The following is a 21,754-nucleotide window of genomic DNA, read 5'->3' as shown; positions in this document are numbered from 1 at the left end:
AAATGGAAAATTAAAATTTTCCAATAATATATACGTTTAGATTAAAGTTTCTCATTTTCAAAAGGAACAAGAGAAAAAGCAACACAAAATTTGTAACGCAGGTTCTCATGAGTACGGTACCCCATATGTGGGCGTAAACCACTGTATGGGCACACAAGGAAGGGAGCGCCAATAAGCTTTTCCAAAGCAGATTTTGCTGAAGAAGTTTCTGAGCACCAGGTGCGTTTGCAGTGCCCCTGTAGTGTCAGCAGAATAGAACCCCCCCAAAAGTCACCCCATTTTGGAAAGTACACCCCTCAAAGAATTAATCTTGGGGTAGGATGAGCATTTTGACCCCACAGGTATTGGAGGAAAGTATTCAAAATTAGACAGTAAAAATGAAAAACTTGAATTTTTCCAATAATATGTTCGTTTAGTTTGAAATTTCTAAATTTTACGAGGAACAAGAGAAAAAAATTACCCCAAAATTTATAACGCAGGTTCTCCTGAGTAAAAAGGCACCTCATATGTGGGCATAAACCACTGTATGGGCACACAGGAGGGCTCAGAAGGAAGGGAGCACCAATTAGCTTTTTCAATGCAGATTTTGCTGCAGAAGTTTCTGAGCGCCAGGTGCGTTTGCAGTGCCCCTGTAGTGCCAGCGGAGTAAAATCCCGCCATAAGTCACCCCATTTTGGAAAGTGCACCCCTTTAGAGAATTCATCTTTGGGTAAGATGAGCATTTTGACCCAACAGGTATTAGAGGAAAGTATTCAAAATTAGACAGTAAAAATGAAAAACTCGAATTTTTCCAATAATATGTTCGTTTAGTTTGAAATTTCTCAATTTCACAAGGAACAAGAAAAAAAAGTACCCCAAAATTTGTAACGCAGGTTCTCCTGAGTAAAAAGGTACCCCATATGTGGGCATAAACCACTGTATGGGCACACAGGAGGGCTCAGAAGGAAGGGAGCGCCAATTAGCTTTTTCAATGCAGATTTTGCTGAAGAAGTTTCTGAGCGCCAGGTGTGTTTACAGTGCCCCTGTAGTGCCAGCGGAGTAAAATCTCGCCATAAGTCACCCCATTTTGGAAAGTGCACCCATCAGAGAATTCATCTTGGTGTGTGGTGACCATTTTGACCCCACAGGTATTAGAGGAAAGTATTCAAAAGTAGACAGTAAAAATTAAAAACGCGAATTTTTCCAATAATATATTCCTTTAGTTTGAAATTTCTCAATTTCTTGAGGAACAGGAGAAAAAGTTCACCCCAAAATCTGTAACGCAGGTTCTCCTGAGTAGAACAGTACCCCATATGTGGGAATAAACCACTGTATGGGCACACAGCAGAGCTCAGAAGGGAAGGAGCGCCAATTACCATTTTCAGTGCAGATTTTTCTGAAGAAGTTTCTGAGCGCTAGGTGCGTTTGCAGAGCCCCTGTAGTGCCAGTGGACTGAACCCCCCCCCCATAAGTTACCCCATTTTGGAAAGTGCACCCCTTAAAGAATTCATCTTGGGGTGCAGTGAGCATTTTGACCCAACAGGTATTGGAGGAAAGTATTCAAAATTGGCCAGTAAAAATGAAAAACTCGAATTTTTCCAATAATATGTTCATTTAGTTTGAAATTTCTAAATTTCACAAGGAACAGGAGAAAAAATGTACCCCAAAATCTGTAATGCAGGTTCTCCTGAGTACAACGGTACCCCATATGTGGGTATAAACCACTGTATGGGCACACAGCAGGGCTCAGAAGGGAAGGAGCACCAATTTGCTGGAGCAAAACCGCAGCTAGTAACAGTTATTAGAATAGCGCAGTTACTAAAATACAATAAAAAAAATTAGATTACAGGTAACGTGGGGTGTTTACGGACAGTCTGGGGTGGATACGGTGAACATAGGGTGGTCACAGGCAACCTGGGGTGGTTACTGGCAATGTGGGGTGGATATGGACAACCTACTGTGGTTACAGACAACATGGGGTGGTTACTGGTAATCTGGGGTGGATACGGTCAACCTGGGGTAGTTACAGGCAACCTGGGATGGTTACAGGCAACCTGGGGTGGTTACAGGCAACGTGACGTGGATACGGACAACCTGCTGTGGTTACAGACAACCTGGGGTGGTTACAGGCAATCTAGGGTGGTTACAGGCAACCTGCTGTGGTTACGGTAAACATAGGGTGGTTACGGGCAACGTGGGGTGGTTACGGGCAACGTGGGGTGGTTATGGACAATCTGGGGTGGTTACGGGCAATGTGGGGTGGTAACAGGCAACGTGGGGTGGTTACGGATAAACTGAAGTGCTCATAGGTAATCTGAGGTGGGTACCTGTAATCTGGCGTGGTTACGGGCAATCTGGAGGAAGTCATTGGCAATTTGGGGTGGTTAGAGGCAACGTGCGGTGGTAAGAGGCGACGTGCGGTGGTCAGTGGCAAAGTGCAGTGGTCAGAGGCAAGGTGCGTTGCTCAGAGGCGACCTGCGGTGGTTGCGTGTGATCTGGGGGGTTACATGTAATCAGGCATGATTACGGCAACCTGGGGTGGTTATGCGCGACCTGTGGGCAACCTGGGGGGGGGGGTTACAGACAATCTGGCATTGTTACGGATAAACTGAAGTGCTTATAGGTAATCTGGGGTGGGTACATGTAATTTGGGGTGATTATGGACAATCTGGAGGGGGTCACTGGCAACGTGCGGTGGTTAGAAGCAACGTGCGGTGGTTACGGGCAACGTGCGGTGGTTACGTGCAATCTGGCGTGATTACGGACAACCTGGGGCGGTTACAGGCAACCTGCGGTGGTTACGGGTAATCTAGGGGGGTTAGGTGTAATTTGGGAGTAAACTGCAATTATTACTATAATAAAAAGTGTGTTGGCTAGGAGGGGCCAATATAAATGTCCCTTCCCACCCTGATCATACTAGGCTGCTGCTCCTTGGTTTTTACCTGGCTGGTTATGGTTATTTTTATTTTTTTAAAGCCTATAGGGCTCTCCCCTTATTCCAGCTCTTCCCAGTACCCCCATAGTGGTTGGTACTGGGGTACCAGTGTAAGGCCGCATGCAGACGGCCCGTATATTACGGTCCGTAGTTCTGTGCATGGGCCGTCCTGGATTCTTTCAACGGCCGGCATGATGCATCAATATCATGCTGTTGATGGGGAAAAGCTTTGAATCAGTACAGTGCTGCGGCAATTCAAAGCATTTCCCCGCTGCCACCATGATATTGATATATGTCATATATACATACATATATACATCATTCCGGCCAGGGAAAGAATCCAGGACAGCCCATGCACGGGACTACGAACGTAATATATGGGCCGTGTGCATGTGGCCTTACTGTTACCCATTTTTTTATTGAAATCAACACACCCCCACACCCCATTTTATAAAAAAAAAAAATAGCTTTCATCAACGTAGTCATTGGAATATAGGTACCTGTAAACAAGAGAGAGAAAAGCAAACAGTAACCGGAGGGTGTTCTCTGTTGCATTAGCCTGGTCCCGATTCTGCTTGGATTGCAAAAGCACATATTCTAACCGCTGTGGCTAGTGCAGTCGGTAGGAGCGCCTGCAATGTGCTAATGATCTCTTATCTTGTTTTTAAAGGAGACCCATTTTTGAGGGGGCGTGATGTGGCAGGCACGCTCAGCCATTTATCAGCAGAGACAGAGCATGGCTACAGCCTCTGAATGGCTGAGTAGGCCTGCCACATCACGACCCAAGTCCCGTCTTAATACCAGGGAAGGGTCTGAAAATCCATAGAGGCTAGAGTCTGGGATGGGAGGGCATTGTATCCATATGCACTACTTACTGACCAATTGATGCTTTCTTCTACACCACCTAGCGCTCAACGATAAGAGGAAAAGCCATCGTACAAACACAACAACAAAAAAGTAGATCTACTAATACAGGTGCAGTTAACAAACGTCTAATGAATTTAGTTTGTTTTGCTTTGTTCACTATTCGTGCAGATTTTTCAATGGGCAACAATGGGCTAATTCAGGTGAAGGTGAGCAAGAACATCAATAGAAGAAATCTAAGAATATTAGCCTCAGAATTCTCCCACAGAATCTTTGGTAAAGGAGTATTCTGCTGAAACATTAAACTCCAGGGCTGGCAGGAAAAATAATAAGCAGCAGCAGCAGCACCTCTCATGATCCCACGTCTTCCTCTTGTAGCTCCTGGTGCTTAACAACTCGGCTGAGAAATGCCTGCTCATCCAATCAGTTACTGAGGCGGGACACTGACTGGCTGCACAGGTAGAAGCACAGGTGTATCTGTGGATACAGGGGAGGGGATGTGATTCTACACTTCTCTATATGTTATTCCAAGAACTTGTCTCTGCTGGTTGTAAGGCCTTAACAATTTTTGCTATGAGAGCTCCTGAGTTGACAGCTTTACAGATTAAATGTGTTCCAATGAAGTGTACTCCTTTTGAAGTGCTCAATAAACCGGCGCTGCACTGGAGAAAAACGCTACTAAAATCTCTAGCGCTGTAGCTTGCTGGGAGGACAAAAACAAATGAAATACTATGCCCCAGATTATATAACAAATAGATACATGTAATGACTGTATATGCAAAATAAAATAGTGTAAGAAAGTAGTATTGGATATAAAAAGCTCTTAATCTATTGTGATATAAACTGTACTGATTGGGCGCTTGTACTGCGGCATGTAGTGATTACACCGTAAATGAAGGCACTCGTTTAGTAGAAACAGAAGCTGATACTCCAAAACTCGGAATAAAATTCAATACCTGTTTCCCGCCGTGCTATCTTCAGGTTAGTGTCGATATGTTGCGATTTTGCTGTTAAAGATTTAAATGCTGATGTTGAAGAGAATGTTTCTAATGTCGGGGCTGGGAGCGGGCCCCGGCCGGCAGCTCCGCTGCTACCAATCACCCGGCGTGATGGAGTAAGTACCAAGAAGTTCACACAGTCCAAAGAGTCCACTTCTACTGTGTGGACTCTTTGGAACTTTCTTCATCACGCCGGGTGCTTAGTAGCAGCGGAGCTGCCGGCACTTCAACATCAGCAATTGAATCTTTAACAGCAAGATTGCAACATATCGACACTAGGGATGAGCGAACCAGCCGAGGTTCGGGTTCGTATGAACCCGAATTATCGGCTTCTGATTCTCGCTGCCTGCCCGCTCCGTGGAGAGGGTGGATACATCCTTGAGGACCGCCTGGAAAACTGGGATACAGCCATAGCCATAGGCTGTATCCCAGTTTTCTAGGCGGTCCTCAGGCTGTATCCACCCTCTCCCCGGAGCAGGCAGACAGCGAGAATCAGAAACATCATACAAACCCAAACCTCGTCCGGTTCGATCATGTCTGATCGACACTAACCTGAAGATGGCATGGCGGGAAACAGGTATTGCACTTTATTCCAAGTTTTTGAGTATCAGCTTCTGTTTCTACTACATGAGTGCCTTCCTTCACGGTGTAATCACTACATGCCACAGTACAAGTGCCCGATCAGTACAGTTTATATCACAAGAGATTCAGGGGACTTTATATCCAATACTTTTCTCTTACACAATACTTTATTTTGCATATACAATCATTACATGTATCTATTTATTATATAATCTGGCACTTAGTATTTCATCCGTTTTTGTCTTCCCAGCGAGCTACAGCGCTAGAGATGTTTTCATATCTACATAAGCTTTACAGATTAACCTCTGGAGATTGAACCTATTTTTCCCCAGGAGGAGGCAGCACCCCCTTTTGTCTTTTGAAATGCCTTATTAGTTTAGTTTTCCAGTACAGGGCGTCCTTTATTTAAAATTTTGTTTGCTAATTTTTTTATTGCATGGCTCCATAGTTACATGCAGTTTGCTAGGTGGTAATGTAGTGCTCCAAACCGATCACCAACAATTACTTTTTTTCTATGTTTCCCATTTTTTACAGTAAAATTTCATGAGTGATGGAAGAAAAAGATTCAATGGGGCTGAATATCGCAAACGTGCTATACAAAGGAGGATGAAAACTGCAAAGGAAATAGAAAAAGCAGTGAAAAATGACTCTTTCTTTTTCAAGCAGGAAACTCCCTAGCACAAGTAGCTATATACCTGAAATAATAGAACATGACGATATGGACGTCATTGAAAACATTACACAGGAATTTGAAGTTGACATTTCTCAAGAAGAGTCTGATCCTCTTACAGAGTGTGTTTCAGGTGCAGAGGAACCACCTGTTCTGTCAGGGATTAGCAGTGATCCTGCAGAATGGCTACTAAATGATGCCACTAGAGATTATGTGGCCGTAAATGGCTTTACCAGTCTCTACTTCCGCATTATGGACAGGACAAATATGCTATGCAGACCCAAGTTAACTAACTACATTACGAGGGCTATATTGTGAGGAAAACCATCACAACAATAAAGACTGCTGTCATCCTTACCTGACCCCCATATCTCGGGGACACTCAACAGTTTGATCCTCATATATATCATAGGGATCCCCTTTATCCTAGGGGGTATGCCCACTTACCACCTATCAACCTGCTAGTTCAGGACCTCATGTACTACGAGGATTCCTGGGATAATGTATCGGATGGAGACCCAGGGATTACACCTTAAGGCTATGTTCACACTGCGTATGATTCCGTCCGTAGTTCGTACGCCGCCGTACATGTGCGGCTGAAACTACGGGCGTGGGAAAAATCGACATGCGGCCAGATGCATACGAACATACGCCCGTAGTACAGTTATGCTTCCCTAGCTTGTTTCGAAGCGATCTGAGTCAGGTCATTTACTTGGAAATCTACGCCCAGCCCCGTAAACCACACAGAACCTTTTGGATCGAAAAATCAAGTTCAATTTGGCTGAAATAAGTACTTCGTACGGGACTGCATGGAAATTCACGGCTGTGAGTTTCAACATTTCCGTCCTCAAACAATGATCTTGTTCATTTTTCACGACGCCGTATACAATCCGGCCGTAAGCTCATACGTAGTGTGCACTGTGCGGGCGTATATCGTATACTTTCAAGCGAACGCATCAACCGCAAAACTACGTGCGTATATTCGCAGTTCGCACTACGGACGGATTCATACGCAGTGTGAACATAGCCTTAACTATATCTACATCTTGGTAAAAAAAAAGGAACGTATCAGTGCTCCACTTATCTGATGTCTGATACACCAACATATATGACTGACCCACCAGTTCCCTGAAGATCCCAGTGCCACTAACTGGGGGAAACGCGTCAGAAACAGGGTCACTGAAAAGTGAACAGGAACAGAATTCAGACCTCAAAACAACTTGCATCTTCTTGTTAACTGTATATTTGTATATTATGTTTGTTGGAAAAGACAGTATTTGCACTGTTTAATACAGTACTAATTATAGTCCCTTACACTTTCACACATCATAACATTTATCAATTGCAGACAAGCTATTTAGAGTGTGCAGGGTCAGCCTCTCCTGGCTCTGGGGACGGACCAGACGGCCACCTATAGACATAAGGCCCTATTCCACAGAACGATTATAGGCTGATATCAGCCGTTACGGACGATAATCGCCCCGTGGAATAGGAGCGGCGGCAGCAGACTGCCGCTATGTCCTATGGGCTGCCGGACGATTTAGCGATCACCTGGACAGCCCCTCCCCCCGCAGCTTTCCCTGGCCCTCCCCCACTTGCTGCTGCCGGGTCGAATAGCGGTGGCAGCGAGCGGGGAACGACTCAGAGTCAGGCTGTGGAATACGGCCTATAGGCAGGGAAAAGGTTAGGGCGAAGTGTAGAACCTGCCAATAGCCATCACTATTATTTACTGTTACTACAAGATAAACTACATAGATATTGGTCCGCTCTTTTTAAGAGCCTTTTTAGATACTCAATAAAGGTTAAGTTTTATCCTGAACCACCTGTTTACCACAGTGTCATTAATTTAGTTTTTTTCATACGGTCTAGTCCTAGACACTGTGGGGGAGAAAAGAAAACACGTCCTTATCTGGTATATCAAGAAAGTAAAGGAAGGCTTTTTTGTGCATCATGCAGATTCTTTGGTGGGAAAACGACAATTAGCCTGGACGGCATTAACGATACAGGAAGTACATTAGGAAAAACAAAATACTTACTGAGAAGTTAAACCATGAAATAAATTATTGGAGAAATGTATTGAAAAGAGTTATGTCTGTGGTTAAAGCACTTGGTACATCTGGACTTGCCTTCAGAGGGAGTGATGACTGATTTAAATCCCAACATAGCAGAAACTTTAAAATGACTCTCGAAGTCATAGCAGAGTATGACCCTTTTCTTTCAGACCACATTACTTGCTATGGTAACCATGGTAAAGGGAAGACATCGTACCTATCTTTTGCCACCTGTGAGCAGTACATTAGTGTTATGGCTGAGGAAGTTACACATGCTATCATCAAAGAGCGTAAAAATGAGAAATATTTCTCAATCAGTGTTGACTCAACTCCTGACATCTCACATATTGACCAACTTTCTTTTATAGTGCGATATGTCTAAGAAGATGGTTCACTCATTGAACGATTTTTTGTTTCATACCGAATCCTGGACACCCTTCAGAAAGGTTAACAGAAGCTGTACACACTGAAACATTATGACTAGAACATCAATAATTGTCGAGGGCACTCTGGTCACTACAGTGGTCTGCAGACAAGAATTAACCCACTTGCTGTATATATTCCCTGCTCTGCACACTCCCTGAATTTAGTTGGTACATGTGCAGCTTAGATCTTTAAGGAAGCGTGTTCATTTTTCGAACCCCCACAGCACCTTTATGTGTTTTTTACAGCATCAACAGGTCGGTGGGAAATTAACTGTGAAAAAATTGTCAGAGACACACTGGTCTGCTCGTGAAGAGGCTTGCCGAAGTCTGAACCGAAATTTTGAACACATAGTCCATGCATTGTCAGCAATATCTGAAGACAGCAGTGAAAATGCTGCAACGCAGTGCAGTGCTGATGGACTACTTAGTCAATTAGAAGGACTTGAAACTGTGTTCATAGCAAACTTTTGTGGATCTCTCTTAGGGTCCTATTCCACGGGCCGAGGAGGGCCCGGTCAACGATGTGAACGAGCGGCGATCTGCTAGATCGCTGCTCGTTTACTGGGCCTATTCCACGGCCCGATGATCGTTGAGCGAGGGCTGCAAGGACATCGTTACCGATGTCCTTGCAGCAATACATTACCTGGCTGCAGGGCTTGTCCTCCGCTCCGTCTCCTCCCTGGGTCCCCCGCGCTCTATCTTCTGAATGGCCGGTCAGCTGACAGGCCACACTCGGTCCCGGCCTGTGATTGGCTGAGCGCTCCGTCACCTGACCAGCCATTCAGAAGATAGAGCGAGCGGGACCCGGGGATGAAGACAGCGCAGAGAAGAAGCCCTGCAGCCAGGTAATGTATGATGATGCTGCTGCTGTTTCTTCTCAAATCGTCGGTCGCCTGCCGCGCACCGCTATTCAACCGTAGCGATGCGCGGTGGGGGAACGATGATTTTAGGTCTGGCCCTAAATGAACGATCAGCCGATGACACGATCATCGGCTGATCGTTCTCTCTATTTCACCGAACGATAATCGGCCGAATCGGGCCAAATGGGCCCGATCCGGCCGATTATCGTTACTGTGGAATAGGGCCCTTAGAAAGTTTCCAAGCTGTTAGTCGAGTTACAAAAGATTGATATCGATCTGAGTACCGTCATAGAACTTTATGACTCTCTTGTAGAGTACATCAAGGAAATCAGGGACATGTTTGATTCATTTGAGTCAAATGCTTTGACTAAATCACATGGAAAAGAATATAATCTTAGATTTAGAAAAAGGCAGCGAGGCAGAAATGATTGGCAAAAAGATATTAGGAAAGATTTTAAAGTAAATACATACTTGTCATTTGTGACAATCTTGTTTCGGAACTGGAGCAGATGAAGTCTTCTTATAAGGAGTATTTTGAAAAATTTTAATTTATGTTAAAGTTAACAAAACTGGAAAGTTCAGTTGTAAGTGAGCAAGCTGGGAAACTTGTGGAGGTGTACAAAGTGGATCTTGAGGCACCTGACTTCATTGATGAATGCCTACATTTGCGTGGACACTTTTTAAATCTCAATAAAGACTGCAGCTCTCCTCTCAACATCCTCAGGAAGATCTGTAGAAATGACCTTCATAATATCTATCCGAATGTAGATATAGCTTTGAGAATGTTCCTGTGCACTCCTGCAACAAACTGTTCTGCATAGTGTTCCTTTTCTGCATTAAAACGAATAAAAAATTACTTAAGGTCCAGCATGCATGAAGATTTCCTAAGTGCACTGGCAACATTGGTAATTGAACGCGACTTTGTGCACACTTTAAATTATGATATTATCCGTTGTTTTACAGCTCAAAAAGCATGTCGTAAGATTTAAACTTGTGTGTTCACACAGGTATATTTTGATTGCAAATTATACAAAATATTTTCATTTGCACTGGTTGATAGTAAGTTAATACAGTGGTGCCTTGGATTACGAGCATATTTCGTTCCTGGACTGCGCTTGTAATTCAAATCCACTCTTAAACTAAAGCAAATTTTCCCATAAGAAACCATAGAAATGCAGACAATTGGTTCTACACCCCAAAATAATGATTAATTATTCTGAATAACATGTAAAACAGATGAAATAAACATTCAGAAACAGTAGAACATGTGATATTATAAATTACTGGACAGTAATGGAGAGGATGGGAAACACAATGGCGGACAGAGACTGCAAGGAGCATGAAGGAATAAGCAGGGCAGATGTAGGCACAGTATAGCAGCACTCTCTGTCCGGGGAGAGAGGGGTTACAGTTATGAAGACATCACCTCCACAGTCCTGTCCCCTGATGTAAGCCCCAGCCTGAAGTGGATCTGTTATGATTTGGAAGGTGAGGGAGGCTTCCTGGGTCAGAGTACAGTGCTGTAGAACCCGCTATGCAGACCATGCCCCTCCTCCACTCCCGCTCCCACCCAGTACAGGGAGCTCTTAAACCAAAGCAATGCTCTTAAACCAAGTCACAACTATGAAAAACTGTGAGCTCTTAAACCAAAACGCTCTTAAACCAAGTTACTCTTAAAGCAAGGTACCACTGTATTATTGTTTACATCTATTATTATAATTCATTTTTATTTATTAGTTGTTATTGTTTATTGCATTTTTTTACTGTTATGTTACTGATAAAGATTAACCATTAAAAATAATTCAAATGTTTTTTATGTCTACTATATTTTTTTTTAAACTTCAATAATTGTGAAATAGGTATGAGTATTGGCTGTCTGGCTTTCTATTCTTCCACATTTGTGTTCAGAATGGGTTCCTACACATGGGGGGGGGCGCATCATCACGCAATGTGCCTAGGGCAGTATGAGCTCTAAATACAGGCCTGCACATAGTCATTATTATGTAATAAACATGTAATTTTTATTTTATATTATGTACATTGTTATGGGGGCCGCCATTTTGCTTAAGTTGTTTTTAACAGCATTTTGTGAAATGCTTTACAGCAAGCCTGGAACATAGATGACAAAAGACAGACCCTGCCCCCTTGAGATGAATATGGAACATCATCAAGCACGCTCTGTGACTTTTGAAGAGGTCATCCCACAGGGAGCTGCTATTGTCTTTACAGCAGCAACAGAAAGTCTCGACTTTTAGTCCTAGTGGTGGGAATGAAAATATCAGGATTATTTTATAATCTAGATATTAAAATGGAAAATTAGAAAAAAAAAATTATTACCTACAATTCCTAAAAAGTATAGAAAACCCCTTTTTTAATTTTTTTTTTCTAATGACACATTCCCTTTAAGCTTCTCTTGTATGAAAATGCACTTCTTAGGGGTGTGTGCTTGGGTAAACTTGGTATCAAACATTTTACCCATATAAAGGCTAGAGCCACACTGCGTTTTTGGTGTCCATTTAACATATCCATTTAAAGTAAAAAAAAAAAAAAAGGGTTGGTAAAATTGGATGCTGTTATATGCCGTCCTGCAGCATTAGTTTTCTATTAACATACATTAAGAAAAACTGATGGAAATGGATAGGTTTTTTAAAAAATGTTAACATATAAAAAGATTTGGTTGACCACATTTTTCTGTATCTTAAAATTAAACATACTAAAACGGATACAGTAAAATGAATGCAAAAACGCAGTGCAGCCCTAGCCTGACACTTTCAGAGGAGGCCCCTCAGTGGACTGGGAGCAGTAGGATGGTCGTTGTGAATTACTGCCCATCATTTACATAAGGCATTCTAACAATACTGTTAGGAGGTGTTGTGAGCAGTAGTTACATAAGGGCATGCACACATAGCAAACAGGCTCTGGACAGCCCAAACAGTCCACCTGAAGAAAGAATTGTTTGAACCACTAAGCAGCTCCAACAGTTTTGTCATCCACCATCCAAACACAGGCGGTATCTTTATTACACCCGTGTCTCTGCCCAGACACACACCGGGAGGCCCGGCATCCTCGTGGGTCAGTCTGGGGAGGCCCGGCATCCTTGTGGGTCAGTCTGGGGAGGCCCGGCATCCTCGTGGGTCAGTCTGGGGAGGCCCGGCATCCTTGTGGGTCAGTCTGGGGAGGCCCGGCATCCTCGTGGGTCAGTCTGGTGAGGCCCGGCATCCTTGTGGGTGAGTCTGGGGAGACCCGGCATCCTCGTGGGTCCGTCTGGTGAGGCCCGGAATCCTCGTGGGTCAGTCTGGGGAGGCCCGGCATCCTTGTGGGTCAGTCTGGTGAGGCCCGGCATCCTCGTGGGTCAGTCTGGTGAGGCCCGGCATCCTCGTGGGTCAGTCTGGTGAGGCCCGGAATCCTGGTGGGTCAGTCTGGTGAGGCCCGGCATCCTCGTGGGTCCGTCTGGTGAGGCCCGGAATCCTCGTGGGTCCGTCTGGTAGGGCTGGGCGATATGGGCAAAAAATAAAATCTCGATTTTTTTAAATTTTTTGACGATTCTCGATTTAAATCTCGATTTTTTTCCTTTTTTGCTAAATAAACAGAACATTTTCTCCCTGCAGCATCAGATACTATTTTAATATTTTAGACAACAACTGTATTGATTTCCAGTGTAACAGAGGCCCCATATAGTATAGGAAATCATGTTTGTGCCTCCATCTACGTTGGGTGTAGGAGTGGAGGTATAGTGGATAAGGGGTGTAGTAGTACAGGTATAGATGAGGGGTGACTGGGGTAAAACTGAAGGGGACTGGGGTGACACTAAAGGGGACTGGGGTGACACTAAAGGGGACTGGGGTGACACTAAAGGGGACTGGGGTGACACTAAAGGGGACTGGGGTGACACTAAAGGGGACTGGGGTGACACTAAAGGGGACTGGGGTGACACTAAAGGGGACTGGGGTGACACTAAAGGGGACTGGGGTGACACTAAAGGGGACTGGGGTGACACTAAAGGGGACTGGGGTGACACTAAAGGGGACTGGGGGACACTAAAGGGGACTGGGGGACACTGGGGGACACTAAAGGGGACTGGGGGACACTAAAGCGGACTGGGGTGACACTGGGGGACACTAAAGGGGACTGGGGGACACTAAAGCGGACTGGGGTGACCCTGGGGGACTGGAGGGACAATGGGGGACACTAAAGGGGACTGGGGTGACACTGGGGGACACTAAAGGGGACTGGGGTGACACTAAAGGGGACTGGGGTGAAGCGGACTGGGGTGACACTGGGGGACACTAAAGGGGACTGGGGGACACTAAAGCGGACTGGGGTGACCCTGGGGGACTGGAGGGACAATGGGGGACACTAAAGGGGACTGGGGGGACACTAAAGGGGACTGGGGGGACACTAAAGGGGACTGGGGGGACACTAAAGGGGACTGGGGTGACACTAAAGGGGACTGGGGTGACACTAAAGGGGACTGGGGTGACACTAAAGGGGACTGGGGTGACACTAAAGGGGACTGGGGTGACACTAAAGGGGACTGGGGTGACACTAAAGGGGACTGGGGTGACACTGGGGGACTGGAGGGACAATGGGGGACACTAAAGGGGACTGGGGGGACACTGAGGGGACTGGGGGGACACTGAGGGGACTGGGGGGACACTGAGGGGACTGGGGGACACTGGGGGGACACTGAGGGGACTGGGGGGGACACTGAGGGAACACTGAGGGGATTGGGGGGGGGCACTGAGGGAACAATGAGGGGACTGGGGGGGACACACTGAAGGGGACTGGGGGGGGACACTGAAGGGGACTGGGGGGGGACACACTGAAGGGGACGGGGGGGACACTGAGGGAACAATGAGGGGACGGGGGGGACACTGAAGGGGACTGGGGGGGGACACTGAAGGGGACTGGGGGGGACACTGAGGGAACAATGAGGGGATTGGGGGGACACTGAGGGGACTGGGGGGGGACACTGAAGGGGACTGGGGGGGGGACACTGAAGGGGACTGGGGGGGGGACACTGAAGGGGACTGGGGGGGGGACACTGAAGGGGACTGGGGGGGGGGACACTGAAGGGGACTGGGGGGGGGGACACTGAAGGGGACTGGGGGGGGGACACTGAAGGGGACTGGGGGGGACACTGAGGGAACAATGAGGGGATTGGGGGGACACTGAGGGGACTGGGGGGTGATTGGTGCAGCTGGAGGTGATTGGAGCAGGAGGGCACATACATCTCCTTCTCCTCCTCCTCTCACCTCCGCACACATGCTCTCCTCCCGGCCAGATATGGAGGTCCCGGGTCTGTGGAGGAGGAGGAGCAGGGACTACAGTAGGTGGTGATCGCGGCGCTGCGGGTCACGGAGCTATACAGCGGGAACGGGGGTCTGCACCGAGCCCCCCCCCCCCCATCCCGCTGTATAGCTCCGTGACCCGCAGCGCCGCGATCACCACCTACTGTAGTCCCTGCGGCCTCCTCCTCCACAGACCCGGGACCTCCATATCTGGCCGGGAGGGGAGTGGGACGCTCAGTGGAAGGGGCGGGGGCAGATCAGCGGCGGCGCTGTCAGTGGCTGGAGGCCGCCGGCACTGCACCGCCCCTCTCCAGCCTGGCCACCCAGCATCTTCTCCCCGCTCACCCACACCGCCCCTCTACAGCTCTCCCGCCGGACCGCACCGCAACCCCCCTTCTCTCAGCTCCTCCCCGGCACCGCAGCCCGAAATGATTTTTTGTGAAAATCGAATTTACGATTTTCACAAAAAATCAAATCGATTTCAACGTTCTGGACGATTAATCGAATTAATTCGATTAATCGCCCAGCCCTACCGTCTGGTGAGGCCCGGAATCCTCGTGGGTCAGTCTGGTGAGGCCCGGAATCCTCGTGGGTCAGTCTGGTGAGGCCTGGCATCCTCGTGGGTCAGTCTGGTGAGGCCTGGCATCCTCGTGGGTCAGTCTGGTGAGGCCCGGAATCCTGGTGGGTCAGTCTGGTGAGGCCCGGCATCCTCATGGGTCAGTCTGGTGAGGCCCGGCATCCTCGTGGGTCAGTCTGGTGAGGCCTGGCATCCTCGTGGGTCAGTCTGGTGAGGCCCGGAATCCTGGTGGGTCAGTCTGGTGAGGCCCGGCATCCTCATGGGTCAGTCTGGTGAGGCCCGGCATCCTCGTGGGTCAGTCTGGTGAGGCCCGGAATCCTGGTGGGTCAGTCTGGTGAGGCCCGGCATCCTCATGGGTCAGTCTGGTGAGGCCCGGCATCCTCGTGGGTCAGTCTGGCACTGATAAATGCAGCTGAACAGACTGCTGCACCAACAGACATGAACAGAGCCAGACAGACCCGTTTACTCTAATGGCATCTGCCGTGTTTTGTACATGCGTCAATTTACCGTCTAATAAAACTGCATACCGCATTTGTTTTGGTCTGGTAATTTAAAACGGACGCAGTGTGAACCCAGCCTATGTCTGGATCATAACCTGCACCAAGGTGCTGACCTGTGAGGTTATTGCACTAGAGTTTCTCCTGGATGAGACAATCCCGAGCTGAGACAGACACAGCTCCACCTCAGACGCGGCATTACACCACTTCACTCACTGCATTCATTCATTTAGCTGCAGATTGTTCCGTCGCGTTATCAGTGACGTCACGAAGCTGCCGCAGCCATCTTGCTATCCCCAGCCCTTGCCAGTAACGCGCTGATTGGCTATCCTCGCTGTCACATGACTGGAATGACGTGTCCCGGGAAGTGGCTGATGTAGGTGTATTGAGCGGATCGTGAATTCTAACGTGGAGCGCTGGAGACCCGGGCGGCGATCAGCAGATCTATCACCCGTCTTGGGGCGACATCCCGGTCGCTTGCGCTCCTACTGCACATTCCAGCGCCATCATGATCAAAGCCATCCTCATCTTCAATAACCACGGCAAGCCGCGGCTGTGCAAGTTCTACCAGCACTACGTAAGTGACGTGACACCTGCTGATGGGGCACAGCTGTGTACGTGATGGGCTCTAGTGGCAGGTCAGTGACAGCTGTCTGGCATCCTGCTGTCTGCCTGTGCTGCTCCAGTGTTGCAGATACAGCCCTCCAGCGCTGTGTAAGCCGTGTTCACACCTATCCTCAGCTCCATATCAGCATACCATGTCTTCTTGCTGCAAGAATGATGGAAATTGCATTGGGCCCCATTATACGTCCAGGGGTCTAGATGTCATACGTGATGAATGGAAGCCATAGCAGAGATGTGGACTGAGCCCAATAAGAATGTTGTAGGATGTGCTCAGTTGCATCTGACCTTTGGGCTGTGTTCACACCTATATTAGAGGCTCCATCATTGCTTCCATTAAGAATACCAGACACAATAGCATGCAGCGCTAGTTGGTTTAGTAAAATGGTGGACATCGTAGTGGAGATCCAAAGTGGCACATCTACCACTGAAATGAATTGGAGCGCGACTGAATGGGAGCCAACTTCTTGATTTTTTTTTTTGCTGATCAGCTTTCTGTAAGAAACGTATCTATAGTATAGTGCTATACCAGTATCCTGTGATTGGGATTTTTAGTATTGTGCTGTTTAGTCCCATCCCCCTTGCATACCCCCCAGTATGTTATAATGTACAAGATTTACATTTTTCTCACCAATTGAAGCCAAATCCTATAGCCACCAAGCCCAGCGGGAGTGTAGTAGTGTGACAAGGTGGTCTGGCCTCTGAGCACCCCAAGATGGATGTGCAGAGCTCTGTACTTGCCTATAATATTAGGCTATGGGAACCAGTAGATTGAAAATTTCCAAGAGACTTAAAACGCCACTTAAGGTGTGTTTAGACAGAAAGATTTATCTGACAGATATTTGAAGCCAAAGTCAGGAACAAACTATAAACAGAGAACAGGTCACGGCAAGACTGAGATTTCTCCTCTTTTCAGAAAAATTTCTGGCTCCGGCTTCAGAAATCTGCCAGATAAATCTCTGTGTAAACACACCATTAGTCCAAGGGCCCTATTCCACCAGACGATTATCGTTCAGATTATCGTTAAATCGTTCGAATCTAAACGATAATCGTTCGGTTGAAATGCAGTTAACGATTAATGACCGAACGAGAAATCGTTGATTGCTTTATAAGACCTGGACCTATTTTTATCGTTGCTCATTCGCAAATCATTTGCATTGAATAAGACATCGTTCGCAGTAGATACGAGCGCAATAGCAAAGAAATAGCGAAGAAAAAACGATCGCAAATACGAAATGAGTGAACGTTTTCAGGTCTTTCGCGGTCGTTTCAGATTGTTAATCGTTAACGATTATGTGAACGATAATCATCCGGTGGAATAGGGCCCTAAGGCTAGTTTCAGATGCACGCTTAGCTGAGCATAGTGTCCATGTGTATGGGGATCAGGAGGAATAGCTGTCAGCTGACGTCTTCTCCTGTCAGTTATTGGTGTATGGGCTCCTATAGGTTCTGTGGTGATCCGGGTCAGTCCACTTTGCGTCAGAGAGACTGTTCGGAGCCTCCTTAGCAGAGTCTGTTTTAAATTACTAGATAAAAAAACAAAAAACCCAAACTCTAGACCTGTTGTTAATATGACGGACTCCTCAAGCCCATGGGGTCCGGCAGTCTCTGTTTGTGTCTGTTTGGCTCAGTCCATTTGGCAGTGCTGAATGGACTCTTTGATGGAGCCTCTAATGGAGTGTGGACCTAACCTACCTACCTGTTGGGATCTATGTTTTACAGCCAGGTTACATCCGTCTGCAGCCAAATACATCTCTACAATATCTTATTTGTGTGCGAAAACCCATCTTTCTCTCCTTTCTTTCTGCAATGGATTATTATAGGGATTTCCTAACACTAATGCTATGCACTTCCCATGGTTTGCAGCGCTTGCTGTGTCCTCCGGGGAAGCACAGCCTTTTTCGGGTACAGAGTTATTCATTGGTTTTATGTACGGTTATATGGTAATGTGTTTTATATATGTGACTGTACTAACTCTTTATGTGACATTTACACACAATCTGGCTACCTCTGCAAATACATTCTGAAATGGCTGAGATCTGCTGCCTCTCACATGACCCGGTGTAATGTGATTTAGTGACGGATGGCCAGTAACAAAGGCTGCATTACATAATGAAGTGTGAATGCATCACTAGCCACCAGAGCAGATGATGGATCTGTAGTCTGTTCATCAGTGAAGAGTAGCAGGACTGTCCCTCATTTGCACGCCTATTCATGGTATTCATAGTGATGAAAGCCTGTCTTGTCTACTATATAACTATATGGAAGGCTTCATTACCCTTTACAGCTTCATAGAAGGGATCTTATAAGGAAGTCTTTAAAGCCAAGGCTCAACTATGCTTGTATGTTAAGCAACAGAATGCACAAAAAATACAAAATATAATCTGTAATCTAAATGTATGTATAGTAGTAAAAAGCTTTGTCCACCAGCTATAAGCGATCCTGACAGTATCTGTGCATGCACTAAATGCTAAGCTGCTTTGTTCAGTTTCCTATATGGCCGTCCAGATCCGTTCCCGCGTTGGTATAGCATAGGTTAGGCTCCGATCACATCCTGTTCAGTGCATACACTGGTCATTAACTACCAATGTAAGGAAATATACTACACATGGTAATTTTTGCTTTCTACATCCAGTATATATCCCAGACACACACCAGGAGCCTTACCATAAATACTGATACTATGAAAGCCATATTCAGGTACACACAGTATGTAGGGTGTGTAGTCTGGCAGAGAGAAATGTGGGTGGATGTGCTCCACCTGTTCTATGAGAACGTCGCAGCAGCTGCGCAGATCTGTTGTTTGTATGTAAAGATTGGTGTTTCTTTTACTACAATTGGGGTATTCCTTTTTTTTTAGTACGTTGTCTGAGTATCATTGCATATTCAACAGCTTTTTTTAGACCATCTCAATAACGGCGTTGTTTTCTGTCCTAATATTAGTAGCTTTTTAGCCAGGAGTAGTTAGGCTAGGCTTTATCCATACGTAATGTCTGTTGTGTCGGAGGTGAGCTGCTTGGTGGGTATGTAGGGTGTGTGATAAGCTGTCAGCAAAAAAGACTTTGGTTTTCCTGTCAGTATTGGAATTGGACGTTATAGTCTAGGAAACGCTTTCTTGGCAATCTCTGGGCCCATTGGTCCACATGGATGGTGCTCCTAAAGGGGCTATCCGGCATTAGGAAATTTTTGATACAATGCTGTCCTGTTGAAGAACATAATAAACATGCTATACTCCCCTCTCTCCGCTCTTTCGGTGTTCTGTTGAGGTGTCTTCAGTGTCCCCCGCTGACTGTAGCCTTGCAACTTCTGAGATGTCCTGTCTCAGTCATTGATTGGCTCAGTGGGCTGCCACTCCTGAATAGAGTTCCTCTCAGAAGTGATGGCGGGTGTCAGCAGGTGATAAATGCTGTCAATGGGGCCACCGACGACGCTGCAACAGGACATCGGGTAAGCGCAGAAAGGTAAGCAAGATGTTTATTATATTTTCCAAGAGGGCAGTGTTATATAAAAAAAAATCCTAACACCAGATTACCCCTTTAAGCAGTTTCCCGTATGAATCCATCCTTTCAGATCACAAACACCCGTACATGCTGCTTGTCTTCCGTGGTGTGGATGAGGTCTTCCAGCAAGATTATGTCACACAGCTTAAAACGTCTGACCAAAATTATGGCCAAAACCTCCAAGTACTACCCTGGCCCTCTGATTCTCAAGAATTGAATTAATCTGGATGTTAGCTGGTGGTCATAATAATGTGTCGAAAATATACACTACGCCTTTGGTATGTGAGGCTATTGTGAATGATTTTAGTAGATAAGTTGATGTACATAATTAGAGAACAGCCTATGTATGCTTCAGAAAGTGCTTAGATCTATTGCTGTATGCTTTAGCGATGTCTTTTTCTGTACAACAAAGGCTTTAGTTATTGTGCTGCCTGAATCCACATGGGGCTAGCAGGATGCGGTCACCAGGGACAGTTTGCAGAGGTTCTTAGCCTGCGTGTTGAAGGCTACTGTTAGACATCTACCTTGGTAAGTGAATATCAATACAATCAGTGCATGGACAATAAAAGATTGTTAGACCATTTCATGTACGTGTCTCCAGATAATAATACTTTGGGGTATTTGCTAATAACAGGAAGTTCCAGCCGTTGCTTCTTAGAAGGAGAGAACATGTGACTGCCCACCATTGCTCAAGCTGCTTTCTTATCCCTCTGACCTAGTTTTCTTCCATTGCAGTTTAATGCGCATTCATCTTTATATTTTCAGAGTGAAGATACACAACAGCAGATTATCCGAGAAACATTCCATTTAGTGTCTAAACGAGACGAGAACGTCTGCAACTTCCTAGAAGGAGGATTGTAAGTATAGATACCCATGTGCCACTGGTAAGATCCACATAGCTTGAAGTTTTACAAGTTCCATCCTTTCTACAAGAATAAAAAAAATCACACTTGAATGAATAAAGTTCTTGCATGATTTGCTCTAGTCAGACATTTTTGAGTTAATCCATCTATTTCAGGTGGCTTTCATGTAAATAGATTGACGTCATCAGTCTAAGGCTATGTTCGCACTATGTAAAAGTAAAGGCCGTATTTCATAACAACAGCTGTTGTTCTGCAAACAATGGCTGTTGTTTCAAATATAACGGAATGCCATTGTTATGAAATGCGGCCGTTGTTTTTACATATTGTGAACATAGCCTAAAGAAACAATCCCTTTCATAATGTGGATCTCCCTCCTGGCACCCATGGTAAAAAGCTGATTTAGGCAGGAAACCCATGGCAGCAGAAGTATTTAAAGCGTAACTGTCATTTCAGGGCCACTTTTCTGAAAACATTAAATATCAACAGTACAAGCGATTTTAAGAAACTCTGTAATAGGTTTTATGTACTAAAAGAGTTTCCTTCTGTAGTGAAAAAGCAATCTCCCAGCCTCCCCCCTCACATCAAATGAAGCAGGATTTCTGTCTCCATTATGTGTCTATGGAGAGGGGAGGGGCTGTTAGGAGTGACTGAGCACGGAGGATTTCTGCACAGCACAACACCCTGCAATCTTCTCTCAGTAAGTTCATAGATAAGCACTGACCTTTCTGACACCTGAATTTAGCGTTTTAGGTGCCCAGAGAGTCTACAAACAGCTGACCTTCATGTCAACTCTTCCTGCTCACTCATCTCCCTCCGCCCCTCCCCCCCTTCATAGGCTTACAATGGAGAGAGCAGAGCCCGTCTTCACTGGCTTCTCTGTAATGAAGACGTGTTTGCCTGATAATGCACAGATAAGAAGTCAGGGGGGGAGGCTGGGAGATTGCTTCTTGAGTACAGAAGGAGGCTTTTTTGGCTGATGAAACCTATTACAGAGTTTCTTAAAATCGCTTATACTACTAATTTCTGCAATAAAAAAAACAT

At 46.0% G+C, this 21,754-nt stretch overlaps 1 protein-coding gene across 1 annotated transcript in view; it reads left to right on the top strand.

Moving 5' to 3' along the window:
* The first annotated feature begins 16,068 nt into the window (after positions 1 to 16,068).
* The window catches only part of AP3S1 (adaptor related protein complex 3 subunit sigma 1), a 70,064-nt gene continuing 64,378 nt past the window's right edge, over positions 16,069 to 21,754 (top strand). The window contains exons 1-2 of the mRNA XM_069964584.1: positions 16,069 to 16,306; positions 20,616 to 20,707. Coding sequence (XP_069820685.1) covers positions 16,238 to 16,306; positions 20,616 to 20,707 — 161 coding nt within the window. The 5' untranslated portion in view covers positions 16,069 to 16,237. The remainder of the gene's footprint in view (positions 16,307 to 20,615; positions 20,708 to 21,754) is intronic.

Source organism: Dendropsophus ebraccatus, chromosome 3 (genome assembly GCF_027789765.1).
Source record: "Dendropsophus ebraccatus isolate aDenEbr1 chromosome 3, aDenEbr1.pat, whole genome shotgun sequence".
NCBI lineage: Eukaryota > Metazoa > Chordata > Amphibia > Anura > Hylidae > Dendropsophus > Dendropsophus ebraccatus.
This window is presented reverse-complemented; position numbering and strand designations above follow the sequence as displayed.